At 36.3% G+C, this 15,767-nt stretch overlaps 1 protein-coding gene across 4 annotated transcripts in view; it reads right to left on the minus strand.

Moving 5' to 3' along the window:
* LOC145263057 (uncharacterized) overlaps positions 1-15,767 on the minus strand; it is a 1,096,083-nt gene that overhangs the window by 115,354 nt on the left and 964,962 nt on the right. For all 4 annotated transcript variants that reach the window (XM_080119900.1, XM_080119902.1, XM_080119903.1 and 1 more), the window contains one exon: positions 12,883-13,089. In XM_080119900.1, coding sequence (XP_079976026.1) covers positions 12,883-13,089 — 207 coding nt within the window. The remainder of the gene's footprint in view (positions 1-12,882; positions 13,090-15,767) is intronic.

Genomic DNA, 15,767 nt, shown 5'->3' on the forward strand with positions numbered 1-15,767 from the left:
ATAGTTATATTATTTAAATTAATTGGATAATTGTTCTTACCTTGTGTGTTTTGCAGATAACACTCAAGAGGAGAAAAATTGTCCGATTAATTCAAATCATACATTCATATCGCATCTAAAAAAATTCAGTTGTTCCAAGTCTAATGTAAACAAATTCTTATCAAACCACCTTTTTAAATACCACCATCATCATTACCAACCAATAACTGTGTTGTCTCATCGTCCACCTCACACCCATTTAACCTTTATCCTCGAGTGGCATTTGGGTCTTGATTAATGGTGAAACTTTACTAAATAAAAAAAAGATAAAAATCCCGTCTGTCTGTCTGTCTTTTCCAGCTTTATCCTCAAATTCGAAAAAATAAAACAGCAAATAAACTCAATAATTGACGGTGTAAAAAAAAGAGAAAAAAGTAAAAGCTCTTACATCAAAGGACAATAGATCTAAATTTAAAATTTGCTGAGAAAAAAAGACAATAATTTTTTTTTTTGTATTGTGTTAATTTAAGACGACAGGTCGATTAAACTTTAAGTATTTATTTAAACGAAAGACGTCGGTTAGGGTTATTTTAAATGAAAGACGTCATTTCCGGTTGAATAATCCTCTATGTTAGCCAAACAAACAAACAAAAAGAAACAATAAAAAGTAGCTCCCTCTCTTCACTCTCTGTCTCTCTTTTCACTCTCTCTCCCCCTCTCTCACTCTTCACTCTTCACTCTCTCTTTGTGTCTGTCTAAATTGTCTCTTCTCGCTCTTTCTCCTCCATTTACAGAGTTAGTCACAAAGTCAAATTTCAATGTGAGGTAAATCCAGTTCGCTCAAAAGGGGAACTCCAGATTGGAACAGGAATAAAAATCGGCTCAATCTTGAAGGATTTCTCCTTCACTGACCAAAAACGGGAAAATTGTAGTATCAGACCAGATGCTACATTTTGCTCCTAGCTAAAACACAATTACTCATGATAGGTTTAAAATAATTGTAATTTTGGGTGAGAAAGAAAGAAAGAGAGAGAGAGAGAGAGAGAGAGAGAGAGAGAGAGAGAGAGAGAGAAATAGAGAAGAAAGCAGAGAGAGAGAGAGAGAGAGAGAGAGAGAGAGAGAGAGAGAGAGAGATACAGGTCTGAAACTGGGAGCATGCCTTTTCTATAAGCACGGACGGGAGCTCAGCGAATACTTGGTGAATGGCGGCGATCAGACTGGCTTTGATGTTGTGGGAGGTTATGTTGGTGATGTTCCCGACGTATGATCAAACAAAGTAGTCCAGCGGGTTCAGATTGGGGAAAGAGGGGGGGCAGTGAGAGAAGGGTATAAAGTCATAGCACTTCTTCTGAAGACAAGACTGGGTCTCTTTAGACTTGTGGGCCAGCGGCACGTCCTGCTGCAACACCCAGGATCTGCCATCGGTCACCTGATTGCATCAGGGGATCACCACATACTTCAGCACATCCAGTTACACGTTGGTAAGCCGACTTCGAAGATGTGAGGTGGCATGATGTGGCCTTCACTTGAAACTTCACCAACGACCATAATCGTCCCTGTTATTCGTGGCAATCCAGTAATGCATTTTGAGGGTGCTGGCAATGTTTCTGTTGTTATAACTTGGATTGATAGGAAGCATGTTGTATAGCTCATCTTTGATCTCGTTCGTTGAACATTGTGTCACTTTCAGACACGATAGAAGGCTCCCATCGCTCTTAGGATTTGTACACAACTGTCCAACTAGTAAATGGTCTGAAAAAAAAAAAGAAAAAAACAAACAAAAAAACAAAACAAAAAAAAAACAAAAAAAAAACGGTTTTCATTAAATGGAAATGGAATCATGTCGTCTTTTCTACGGTGACATTTCTATCGTTCCACCCTATATATTCAATAACATGGTGCCTTAAACAAGCATAAAGGCAAATTAGCGATTTCATATTCTCGGAAAAAAAGTGCTGGATGTAATCCTTTATAACTTTCACTGATTCCTTCAGAGAATGAAAACACGGCATTCAAAGCTGTCAGTTTAGGCATTAGGGAATCATTTGATCCCGCAGGCTCGCATCGTTTTAATGATGACGGCTCACGGGCCGGATGAAAGTCATTAATGAAAAATCAAAGAAAACCACATATGCAGACCACTGTCAACCTAAATATCTAAAATCATAATGAAATTAAACATTGAGTAATCAGAAAAAACAAGAGAAAATCTAATAAAAAAAAAAACGAACAAATATTAGTTTTCCTCAAGGAACGTAAAAATATTTCATAGTGAAAAATATCAAATTAATTTAAATGGATGAAATTATTACGTGTATGTTTGAAAGTGTTATTAAAAATCATACCACAAACCATAAACACACACACACACACACACAAAATGAAACACATATACTCATACCTACGAGTACAAAAAGTTTCAAGCACTTAGGTATCATCCGCACATTCATGAGGCGTAAAATAGAAAGCCTCCTGAGACAACATTGTTCTTTTGAAGCTGTCCCTGACCAATGTCTGTTGCCGATCGGTTGGCTACATCGGTTCTCAGTGTTTGTTTTATGTTTATTTTTTATATTTTTTCCACGCAGAAATGTAGGATTGGGTTTTGATTGGGTTTTTGTAGTCAACATTGTTAAATACCCGTAACAGTGGACTGGAAACAATACCAAGATAAGCGGAGAGCGCACACAACATCTAAAATTCCTAAATGGTCACCCATTTGGTACTAGCCAGGTTTAACGTTGCTTAACTTTGGTGACCTGACGGGAACTGGTGTGTTTACGTGATTATGCCGATTATGAGAAGGAAGTAGTTTATTGCTAATCACCTGAGGCACACCAACCGGGGAATGCCGGGCATTATTTTTCATTTCAGGACAGAGTGATCCACCTCTGGGGCACTGTCTCTTCAATCACACTTTCTGAACCATTCTGACCCTTGTGTCACATCTTCCCGGCGTGAAAGGGAGATAAAGTCAAAAGAGTAATCTCCCTTTCTGTAGGAAACAAAGAGAGGCACAATTCACCAAAAAGTGAATCACTTGATTTGTTGCTGAAAAGTAAGCCCCCCCCCACCCCGTCTCCGTGAAATAGTCTGTAGTATTTATAAAGAAGTCATTTTATTTATTTTTTTTGCTCTTCAAATCACTACTATATATTGGGTACAATATAATAATCAATAAAGAATTGGTTCTATAATAAAAAAATACAAAATCTGCATAAATTCAAATATCATATTTAAATGTATTTTACGACCAGGCAACGCCGGGCGGCCTGCTAGACACATGTATAGATATAAATGATGTTGTTAATTGTTGATTATTCTAATGACATCTTACATGCCAATATATAACATTTAAATGTTCAATTCAATGCTCGAAGTATTAAAATCGATTGCATTAGAACATAATTTGTCATTCATAAGTATAAATATGAACAAACGTTTGTACACATATTTGAAAGAATTAAACATTTATTTGAATTCAAAGTGGAAATGTGATCATTGGTTTAAACAAGAGGTTTCCAAGACGAGGATATGTCCCTGACAATCAGTCTGATAGTGGTCTTTCTTCTGTTACACTGAGGTATGGTTCTGTGCTGTTCTAGGAGGTCCACCACCCCAGGCTTTACCTTCTTTGATAATGGGGTTAGTTTATTACTAATTAACTGACCAGAGACTTTCAAAAGGGTTGCTCAGGCATTTTTTTGAGATTAGAGTGCTCTTATCTTATTCTGGATATGTTTTTCTTTTTCTTGTTTCTGAAGATTTGGCATACCTTAAAAATTTGAGAAAACCACGATACTATTCTGGTTCGACATATTACATTGGTAAATAAATACTTTATAATTTAAATAAATAGTTTATAATTTAAATAAATACTTTATAATTTAAATAAATACTTTATAATTGTCATTGTTCTTTTTACCTTGTCTCGTACTGAACGATGTTTTATTCCAGGACAACATTGCCTTCAAACACCATTAATCACGTACTATACACAATGCTTCAAGCGAACTACAACACCCTCCTTGTAAAATTAGCCAATACAATGTAAATAACTGAAAAGAATTTGCACCCAACGATCAAACAAACAAAATACAGGGTACCTTTAATAAGTTTCCAGACTTTTTTTATTTTTTTTTTACATGGGGATCACCACTTATCAAGGCACGTAAGCCACTCGAGGATAAGGGTTATTTTGTGTACAATAATCACTGGGATAATATCGTAGTAATAGTTGGTATTGGGGATTTGATAAAGCGTCTTACTTAAGGGGGCGATTAATCAGGAATTTGTTTATGCTGGACTTGAAGACGTCCAAGTTGTAGTCAGGTGGGAAACAGGCAAATGGAAGAGCATTCCACAGGCGTGCACTTCTCAGAAAAAAGCTATGTTCATGGAATCTACGTTTTGATTTAGGCACAGATAAAGAGTGGGGGAAATTACTGACAGTGGTTTTAGCTAGACGGGTGATTATCATAAAATATTGGCGAGGGGGGACCAGAGATTGGAGCTCGAACGAGCACTTGCCATGGAAATAACGATAAAACAAGGACAGGCTCGCAACGTCTCTTCTGTGGGAGAGAGGTTGCAGGGAAGAAAAGAGAGCATCCCCCACTAAGCCACGAAGTTTATTTTGTACTTTGTCAAGGCAGGATAGGCTGTTTTTTGAAGCTCCATCCCAGATGTGGCAGCAGTACTCCATCCTTGGACGTACTTGGCTTTTATAGAGATAGAAAATTGCATCAGTAGTGAGATATCTTCTGGAGCGGTAGAAGGATCCCACCATTTTCCCAGTGGCCCTGGCAACAGACTTTATATACGTGTTCCATTTCAGATCAGGAGAAAAGGTTAAACCCAGGAGCTTGTTAAAACATGAAGCCTCCCCAAGACGAGAGCCATCCATTTCAATTGATGCCAGATGAGGAACAGAGCATTGATGATGTAAAGTTAGGAACTTGATTTTAGATGCATTAAAAGTAACCAGCCATCTCTTCCCCCACTGAACGACGCGCTCAAGATGAGAGGAGAGGGAATCAGCTTTGTCATTTGTTTTTTGTACAAGCATTTAAAATTTTTGTAGACTCCTGAAAATTCAGTATGTTATTGCTATACATCTTATGAGATGACTGGACCAATTTTTATGATTTCAGGTCAAATGAACAGCTACAACAGGAATTGGAATACACCTTACTAAAGCCTACTTGTTACACTTTAGAAGAATGATATGCAATAATATTCTATGCTTAATTTGGAAAAAAATGGCACAGAAACGTATGGAATGATTCAGATTGTTTTTGGACCATCTTGCATGAATCGAGCATCAGTTTTTGAGTGGCATAAGAGATTCACGGAAAGCAAAGAGCCTGTGAGGGATGGTGAGAGATGTGAGAAGAATAAGGAAGTCAGAACACCAGAGGTGATTGGCCAAATAAAGAATTTCATGGATAAGGACAGTCGTGTGTCTATAGAGACAATAAGTGCACAGTTTGATGTCAGTGTGGGAACTGTACACACAATTATTCATGAGGATCTGAAGATGCGGAAGATTTGTACGAAGTTTGTGTCAAGTTTGCTGAAAGAAATCCATCCTTGTCACAGACTTTTTGACGAAGATGGGCATCAAGGCAGTTCCTCACCCTCCCTATAGTCCAGACTTTGCTCCCTGTGACTTTTACTTATTTCCTAAGCTCAAAGAAAACTTTAGAGGCTATCATTATGAGACAATTGAGGAGATGTGACAAAAGGTTATTGATGCACTCGCACATGAGGACTTCCACGAGGCCTTCCAGAAGTTATTAGAACGGTACAACAAGTGCATTGCAGCCGGAGAAGATTACTCGGAAAGGAGTAAAGTTGTAGAGTTTTATGCATGTACTATCAATAAAAGCGCCCATATGCAAAATGTCTGGAAACTTATTGAAGGCACTTCATATCAATAACACAAAATGATGGTCATTCTCCAAATTCTCATTATTAGAAAAAACTGGTAATGGAAGTTTAACATTAGCAAATTAACGCCCTTTTAAGCTAAAGACGTTACTTTTGTGCTGCGCATTATCGCACAGTTTTCACAAATTTTAAAGCTTTAGTACTTATCACGTTTAATGCAACTTTGGAGCTTCATCACCTGTTTTTTCTACTGTTAAGGAATTTAGAATGAAACTCGATTTAGCAGTTTCCTTGTAAAGTGGGCAAATGTAACACAGCAATATGCAAAGGCCATCAGCGAAATGACGTCACAGTAAGAGGAAATAAGGCTATAAAAAGAAGAGAGCACATTCGAAAAGACGATCATGTTAGAGACGTGGATGACGTTCGAGAGCACGTTGAAGAAGACGATCATGTGAGGGACGTCACAGCGGAAATGAGAGACTGAGAAAATAAATGCCGTTGTTACATCGGGAAAAGGTGAGTTCTTTTCTATTCTTTGCTTTGCGACTGAAGCTACAACATGTTGGTTCCCAGATGACGTTACAAAGAGAGAGAGAGAGAGAGAGAGAGAGAGAGAGAGAGAGAGAGAGAGAGAGAGCATGAAACCCTCCCTAAAGCCTTATTAGTTCTGCTTTTAGGGCTTCATAAATTTAAAGGAATTGAAGGGAGAGGGTTCATGAGTTCCTGGAATCAGCACTGCACAAGTGTATAACTTAGGTCCAAGATGGCGTCAAAGATACTTCTGCTGCTGCTGGTGATGATGATGATGATGATGATGATGATGATGATGATGATGATGATGATTATACTCCATTTAATCGATCAGGGTTTTCTCATAAGATATATATATATATATATATATATATATATATAACTACTTAATTTACTCACATAAAATTAATATACGAAAGTATAGATTTATGCATAAACTTTAAGTATTTACTTCAAAAGTGCTCAATACGTAGGTAGAGCTAGTTAGTAATTTATAAAATATATATGGCGATTAAGCTACACTGAATATTTGGCGTTTAATCCACTCTAGGACTCCTCAGGCTTATGCGTGAATTCTGTGGTTGTTTATCGTTTTTATATGCTCCTCTTCTATTGAGATTTTAGTTAGCCAATCAGCTTTCTAGTATCCACCGCACCCTTCATATCAGCCAATGAGCATGCATTTATCGGACAAAGGATCTGTTTTAAAACTAGGTTAGTGTTTTTTTTTTATTGTTAGTTTATACATAAATATATATATATGTGTACATACATATATGCACATATATATATACATTTATATATATATATACATACATATATGTGTGATCGTTTATGTATATTCATGTTTATTTAATTTATTTATTTGTTTATTTTCTATTGTTTTTGTTAGTTTTTTAAAACTATTTTGTATCGCTATCCTAGAGTAAATTTTATTTTGTGAACACAGTTATTTGCTATTTCTCTTCTACAGTTTAATATATATATATATATATATATATATATATATATATATAGAGAGAGAGAGAGAGAGAGAGAGAGAGAGAGAGAGAGGAAGCATGGCCCCCTCCCCATCCTGTAAAAGTCTTGTTAGTTTAGGTTGTAAGGTATCATAAATTTGGGGACCCATGTGCCCCTAGCACCGACAATCTAGTATGAAAAATCAACTCCGAAATGATTTCTAAGATGATGCTTATATGGATGAAGAGAAAGCGGAAAAGAAAAAGGATGCTGATAATTGAAAATGAGATCAAATTCGATTATTCATTATCGTCTAGAGTGAAAATAAATTAGTTTGCTCCACTTAAGGTAGCTGCGCATGACAGAGTGGACGAAGAGACAGCATTAAAGCAAGTTTTTGGCTCGGTGCTGGCCGACTCGCCAACCTAAATTCATTTGGTTGATAGCGAGTGGGAAGTTTGGTGCTATAATTTTATCCCAAGGCTGAGAATGCCATGAATTTAGAAATGTTTCAAAGACCGTGTTAAGAAACGTGGCAAAAACAATTTGGGAATTATCGCTGGGAAAATGCGGAATGGCGTCTCGTATAATTTAATATAAACCAAAGACGAAAGAAACGCGCAATCTGTCATCCGACCATAACAAGAGTGAAAACATCTTACGCATATGTTTGTCCTTATGCATAAAGAGTTCTGTTCGGAAAGTGAAAATTTTGAATTGGAAGCATCCAGCATTTCTCCACAACTGACCTTCGACATGCCAATTCGTCAGAATATCTTAGACAGACTTGCATCAAAAAACATTTAACCGAATCTTATAGATTTGAGAACAAGAATATTACGCATATAGGCAGATAAGACAGGCGGGCTCCGTATATATGGTAATCTCCAGACAGACTGTATCGCTGCATCACAGCTCTTTAATGCAGCTAGACTAACATTTATTCCAAGCCAGGGATTTAAGTTCTAATCATCTAGTTGATAATCGTTAGCTCTTACCACTAAGCCATGGGATAGATGCTTGTAAAGGATATACAATATGTCTTTATATAAACATTGATCCCCCCCCCACACACACACATATATGAGTACTTAATTTAATCACATAAATTAATATACGAAAGTATAAATTTATGCGTAAACTTTAAGTATTTACTTCAACAGTACTCAATACGTAGGTAGAGCTAGGTAGTAAGTTATAAAATATATATGGCAATTAAGCTACACAGAATATTCTGACACAGATGAATCCTAGCGTGGATGAAACGCGGAATATTCTGTGTAGCTTAATTGCCATATATATTTTATAACTTACTACCTAGCTCTACCTACTATATACATATATATATATATATATATATATATATATATATATATATATATATATATATAATAAAGTGATAAAAATAAAAATAAAAATATGAAAGCTCTACACGGATGGGTCGAACAAATAAATATAAGAAATAATTGATGACAGTTCAGAGTTAAATAAGCTTTCTTTGATCATCCAATCAATAATTGATTAAATAAATTTTATTGAACTTTAAACTCTCGTCAATTATTCCTTATATACTGTGCCAATTGAAAAGAATTTGATTATTTAAAGGGACGGCTCAACAAAACTTATTTACATAGGACTTGAAGACGACCATGATCTTGTTAGCCAGGCCAGCATAACAGATCCACAGGCTGGCAGCTCTAGGAAAGAAATTTATTCATGGAATTTGCGTTTAGATTTGAACAGATAGAAAGTTGGGAAAATTGTTGATAGTGGTTGTAGTAAGACGAGTGATTTTTATGAAAGGTTGCCAGGAGTGGGGTGGGATAGATTGAAGCTAAGATGGATACTTGCAATGAAAATATCGATAGAGCAGAGACAGGTTTGGAACATCTCTTCTGTGGGAAAGAGGTTGCAAGGAGGAGAAAAGTGCAAGACTGATAGGAATATAGGCGGATAAGACAGGCGGGTTCTGTATATATGGTAATCTCCAGAAAGACTGTATCGCTGCATCACAGCTCTAGCTAGACTAGCATTCATCCCAAGACAGGAATGTAACTTCTAATCATCTAGTTGATGACCAGTAATGCTTACCACTAAGCCATGGGATAGGCGCTTGTAAATGGAATAAAATAGGTCTTTATATAAACACTAGCAATTCAGCCCGGCTTTGCTTGTGTTGTATATTGGTTTATATTGGAGGAGATGATATATTGAAACGTGTCATGTGTTATCTAGTGGATGTAAGATATTGTTCTTTTAACAGACAAATAATAAACGTATAAATCGGATGTATATCGTATAGCCAGGAGGACATAATATTGACGTGTAAACTGAATAATGTTGCATCAGACTTATCACACGGGATATTTTTACAGTTCATATGTAAGAAGAATAATATATGCCTCATACCTTTTGTTTTCTTGAAGAGTTCTTCTGTATCTTCCCGTTGCTCCGTGACGAACCATGAAGTGATCAGCATCATATAATTGAGACATTTGTTTTTATTTGTGAAACCATTAAAACAACTCTTCATATTTTTATAATATAAATTTATTACAGCTGTCTCAAATGGTTTTCACAGGATCTGCAGTTTGTCTACATTTTCTATTCTTACAGCTCTCTCCCTAGCTGTCTGTCCACCCCTGTCTAGACGTCTGTCCGCTCTGGTGGTCAATCCTCAACTCTCTCAATCTCTCCAAAACTAACTACATCACGTGTTCTCTTACGTCACCTAATTACGTGTCTCAGACCAACCTAATCCACAACTAGTTATTTGTTTATTCAAAACCCCAAAATAATGTTTACATATATTTTCTATTTTCACATTCCTTTTGCGATTCACATGTCAGTCATTTCTTCCGCAATTTAATTGTTTATTCTTCTAAGCATAATAACTGATCCAGCGACCATCCATCGCTCAAATCAATTAATAAGAATACAATAACAATAATAATAATGTTTTGACCATTGACCCTTCTTGCCACAGTTAACAGATACTACGCTATGATCACAGCCTAAAGGATCATAACATTACACTTGTGCCCTATGTACTGTTTATAACTTCACGTGCATATATTATATATATTAAAAAGTTTGACTCATATCCTGGTAATCCACAATTAAAATTTCAAGTGTTTAGACCCAAAATTGGCAGAGGATTTTGGTAGAGTCTGCAAAGGTCAACCCTTTCAACTTTGACTTCTTGGCAGCCAAACTTTCGCCCAAAAACTGATTAAAAAGCTGCATGTCTGAATACTCTTTACGTAAAATTTATATTTAGATCCAAAATCTGGCTGAATAGTTTGCTAGAGACCGCAAAGGTATTTTTTTTTAAACTTTGACCCCTTGATAGCCAAATTTTCGGCCAAAAATCGATTAAAAAGCTTGCCCTATGTCTAAATACACTTTATGTAAAATTTTAAATGTTTACACCAAAAATTGGCTGAGTAATTTGGTAGAGACAGCAGAGGTCAATGTTTTTTATTAGTAACTTTGACCCCGGTTTTACCCCCTTAACATTTATTGTTTTGGGCTCAACTCAAATTAAAAAGTTTGATCCATGTCCAAGTAACCTACATCTAAAATTTAAAGTGTTTACACCTGAAATTGGCAGATGAGTTTGGTAGAGTTTTCAAAGGTAAAAACGTTGAACTTTGACCCCTTGACAGCCAAATTTCTGGCCGAAAACCGATTAAACAATTTTTCCCAAATTTCAATACCTCTTATGTCAAATCTCGAGATGTAGACTGAAAATTGACAGAGTAATTTAGTAGAGAAATGTACACATACGGAAACACACAGAGACAATTCACTTTTATAGATATACTAGCATTTCAGTCGGGCGTTTCCCGGGTGTTTGGACGTGTATGCTGAACAAAAAATAAAAAAAAAGGTCAATTTTTAAAAAATTTGACCTTTATTATGACCCCTCAACATTTATTGTTTTGGGCTCAAATCAAGTCATTAAGTTAGATCCATGTTCAAGGAACCTATATCTAAAATTTCAAGTGTTTATACCCAAAATTGTTGGAGGAGTTTGGTAGAGTTTTCAAAGGTCAAATCTTAGCCAAATTTCTGGCCGAAAACCAATTACAAAGATTTTCCCAAATCTCACTACCCTGTATATCAAATTTCGAGTCTGTAAACTGAAAATTGACAGAGATATTGCGTAGGGAAATATACACAGACACACAGAATGCCTACTAGACACTGTCCTCGAGTGTCTAAGGTCTCTCTGTACAGGGGTTTGTCAGAACAACTTGGCATGAGGATACTTTTTCCATAGAAGTAAACCCTGACCAAATATTCAAAATCACATAGTATTCGCAGCGCAAATAAGATTTCCTCACTATTGCTAACCCACATTAGCTTTTACGAGGAATGGCACACCTTCTCCAAGTGATATTACCTCAAGTAATAGCACGAAGCTGGATACTTCACCAGACTAGATAAATTCTTGTCTTGGAATTCAGTAAGACCAAGAGACCAAATTAAAAGATATAATAAAATATATGAAAATGGTTAATTGGGGAGAGGAAAATTATGTTCTCAATTTTTTACTAACTCAGTGCTTGAGAGATAAAAAACTCTAATGGAACATTCGAATATCTACGTATCTCATATAGAGTTCAAGTGTTATCCCCAGGTAGTGGACCCCTTGATTTCTGAGAACTTCGACTGAAGTAAAATAAAACAAAAACACTTTCACTTTTATAGATATATAGATTGATTGATTGATTGACTTCCACACGCACACACATACACATACACGTGCACGCACACAAACAACACATACACATACACACATATCTATATAATAAAGTAAAGTGATAAAAATAAAAATAATCATTATACAATAAACTATCAAGATACAGAAAGAGGAAAGACGTTGCAAGGAGGAGAAAAGGGCAGTGGCCATTTTAAATATATTGTGCTATATTCATTGCAATCGACATTCTTGTGCTCTTGGAAAAAAACATGAGTCTATTTCGGTTATTTTATTCACGGGGAAACTCTTTGAACAATCTTGTAAATCATTGTCTCCCGAGTTTCGTTTGGAGATATTATTATTTTTACTTTTTAACATGCACATCAAATATGTATTGAATACACTATTCATAATTAAACCCTATTTGGATGTAACCAGCTTCCTCCGAACGCGGAAGTTCCATGGAAGTATGAAATTCACAAGCGGTCCCCAGCCGCATGTATATCCACGTTAGGGGAAATGACGACGTTAGGTTTCTGCAACTCTTGTAAGGGAGGTGTCAACGTCCTCCTACATAGAGCGCCTTAAATTCCTGAATTGGTCACCGATTTTAGTAATGACCAGGCTCAACTTTGCTTAACTTCGGTGATCTGACTGGAACCGGTGTGTCAACGTGATTATACCATATAATGCTACATACAAGAAAAACTTAAACATAAAAAAAAACGTTTTTAAGAATACATGTCTAAAAGAAGCAAAAATTGAAACAAAAAAAAGTCAAATTAAATAAAGGTGTTGGTTGTACTTACCAGAAGCACCTGCTCCAGCCGCTGTGACCGAAGAGTTTGCCGCTGCAGCAGCAGCGGCAGTCATGTTAAGGGGTTGTGCAAGTCCTTGTAGACTGGACAGATTAGTGGCAATAATCTGTCCATTTGAAGTGGTCAGCAGCTGAATTTGTTGGTTGCCTCCAGTTGCGAGCGAAACTGGGATGCTAATAAACTGTTGGGTTCCATTTCCTGTGCAAAAAAAAAAAAAAAAAAAAAAAAAAAAATTAGAGTTCTGAATTTTTGAGATAAGGATTGATTATTTAAATCATTTGGATTCTTCGGACTACTATTCTCATCTTGAGTGTTATTTCCACAATGTTTAGAAATAAGTGGCATTGCTGAATTATCTGAGCTAGATTATTATTATTATTATTATTATTATTATTGTGTAGTTGAATTTGATTTGTTTTAAAGAGAAAAATACAATTCAAGGACAAATATGCTTAAATGACGTTTTAGGAATTTAACTTGACTACATTCTATAAACAATAACAGGAAGGAATTCTAGATAATTGAAAACAAATATGCTTTCATAACTAGTACAAACAATAAGTTAAAAATAGGTCTGACTTCCAGAGTCTGGCGTAGTCTGACGTAGAGATTATTTAAGATGACGTAGATCTTAAGAGAGAGAGAGAGAGAGAGAGAGAGAGAGAGAGAGAGAGAGAGAGAGAGAGAGAGAGAGAGAGAGAGAGAGAGTTTGAAAAGACACGTATCAGTTAGTCAAGAGTCGGGAGTTAGAGAGAACAGACCGAGTCGAGAAGTCGGGGAGAAGACACCGTGGAAGCTGGTAAAGTCAAGATCAAAATATGAAGTCAAAACGTTGTAATCTCCGAAATGTTGACAAATGTGTTTGACTAACTTGTGTGACGTCATTTTACGAAGAAACAGGTATGTGAATTCGTCCCGGTTGTAACTGTCATGTTAAATGTTTATCGAGCTCTTAAATGTTTGCATACTCTATTATATAGACTGTTACTATTATATACACTCTTCTTCTTCTTCTTCTTCTTCTTCTTCTTCTTCTTCTTCTTCTTCTTCTTCTTCTCCAAAGAACACTTGTCTAACTCTTCATCAATGGAACGTTGTCTTTTATCGTCGTTTGAAGCCCTTCATGTACAAGTATTTGTTATCCTATCAAAATAACGTGTTATCGTTTCGATTCAGCTCAAGCCAAACATGGTTCATCGTAAACGTTCCTATTTACAATGCCTCCCCACGGGACAGAGTTAGACACCAGGGTCGTTTTTTAACGCGGAGAAAAAGGACAAACATAAAAATTGTCTCAGCCGTGAAGGATTTCTCCTCCACTGAAATCGAAGTGTAGCATCTAAAAAACAGATACTACACTTTGATGTTGGCCCCAAATAAACCCTGCCTGTCGGTTTGTTTACACCAATGTTTATTCATCGATAATTTGATACCTCGCTATCCAGCACAAAGACCTGTGGCATAGTGGATAGTATACCTGGTAAAATTCAGTTGTAAAAGTTACACTCTTCTGGAGGTTGAAGGTTCAAACCTCTGTGTGGGCAACACTTAAAATACAATTGTGAATTACTTAGAGCATATTAACTGCATGGATTAAGTAAACGGTTCCGCTCAAGATTCCGCGCAGATGCCCAAGTTTAACAAAAAGATTCTTGAAGAAGGTTGGAGGTTATATCGACCGAAATGTTGTGCAAATAACACTCAAGATGAGACCAATAATCTGTAGAAAACAAATAATATTAAAAAACGAATAAATGGTTGATTATTTATGATTGCACGTGTAAAGGATCACCCTGAGGCGATCAAAAAAGGAGGACAGTAAATAAGAATCTAGATCGTAACAATGTCTATTTGGTATGCGACTGTGATTATTTTGATGCTATCAAGGTTAAGACAAGAAAGAAAATATAAACATTTTATTGTTCTTGAATAAACAGGCAAAATGCCTTTGAAACCATATTTAAAATACAAATTTCTTATTGAAAATCATTAGATTGTTTAAACTTTATCGATATCAATATCAATCAACCAATAAGGGTTTTATCTGTCAATGAGGAACCCGTCTCTGGACTTTAGCCATCTATCTCTGTCCCGAGCTATCCGCTGCCGTGTGGGATCCATGAGTTGTATCAGGTCGTCTCTCCATCTCATTCTTGGTCTTCCCTCTGGCCTCTTATATTCACGAGGTGTCCATTCTGTTGTCCTGATTGACCATCTGTTGTGATGTTGTCTGGCTATGTGCCATACCCATCTGTGTTTGGATGCTTTCATGGCAGTATCGATGTCAATAACTCTTTAAACTTAACTTTAAAAAAATAAGAAGTCATAAATGATATTGTCAGTTATGGTCACCCATTTAAGTACTGGCCAGGCCCCATGTTGCTTACCTTTGAAAGAGAATCCGTGTGTCAGTGCCGTATTTTATATACAAATGCGAGGGCTTTCTAAAAGTAATGTTTCCTATTTTCCGCCTGAATGGATCAGAATGGATTGCAAATTGTTATGATAACTGACCTTATACATTTATAATCTGAAAGTTTCATTTCTCTGTTGCAGATATTGACAGTGTGAGACCCTAAGAAAGCAACATCTGTCATGGACGGCAGCAGAGATACGTTATTGAATTCCTGGCAAAAGTGCATTGAGAATGCTGATCACTATGTAAAAAAATAAATTCTGGAACCCAAACGGTTGCTTGTTTTAATCATACCACTCCCGTCTCCGTAGCTCTTCACCATTTTGAGTGAAAAAAAAATAGGAGGCTATACTCTTGGAACTACCCTCAAATCTAAACATATATACACATAGTAAACTTTCTATAGAGATCCAGAAAATACACATCGATATGCAATTGTGTTATTGGCTGCGTATTGCCG

This window comes from Euprymna scolopes, chromosome 38 (assembly GCF_053919585.1).
Source record: "Euprymna scolopes isolate OS-2025 chromosome 38, ASM5391958v1, whole genome shotgun sequence".
NCBI classification, from domain to species: domain Eukaryota; kingdom Metazoa; phylum Mollusca; class Cephalopoda; order Sepiida; family Sepiolidae; genus Euprymna; species Euprymna scolopes.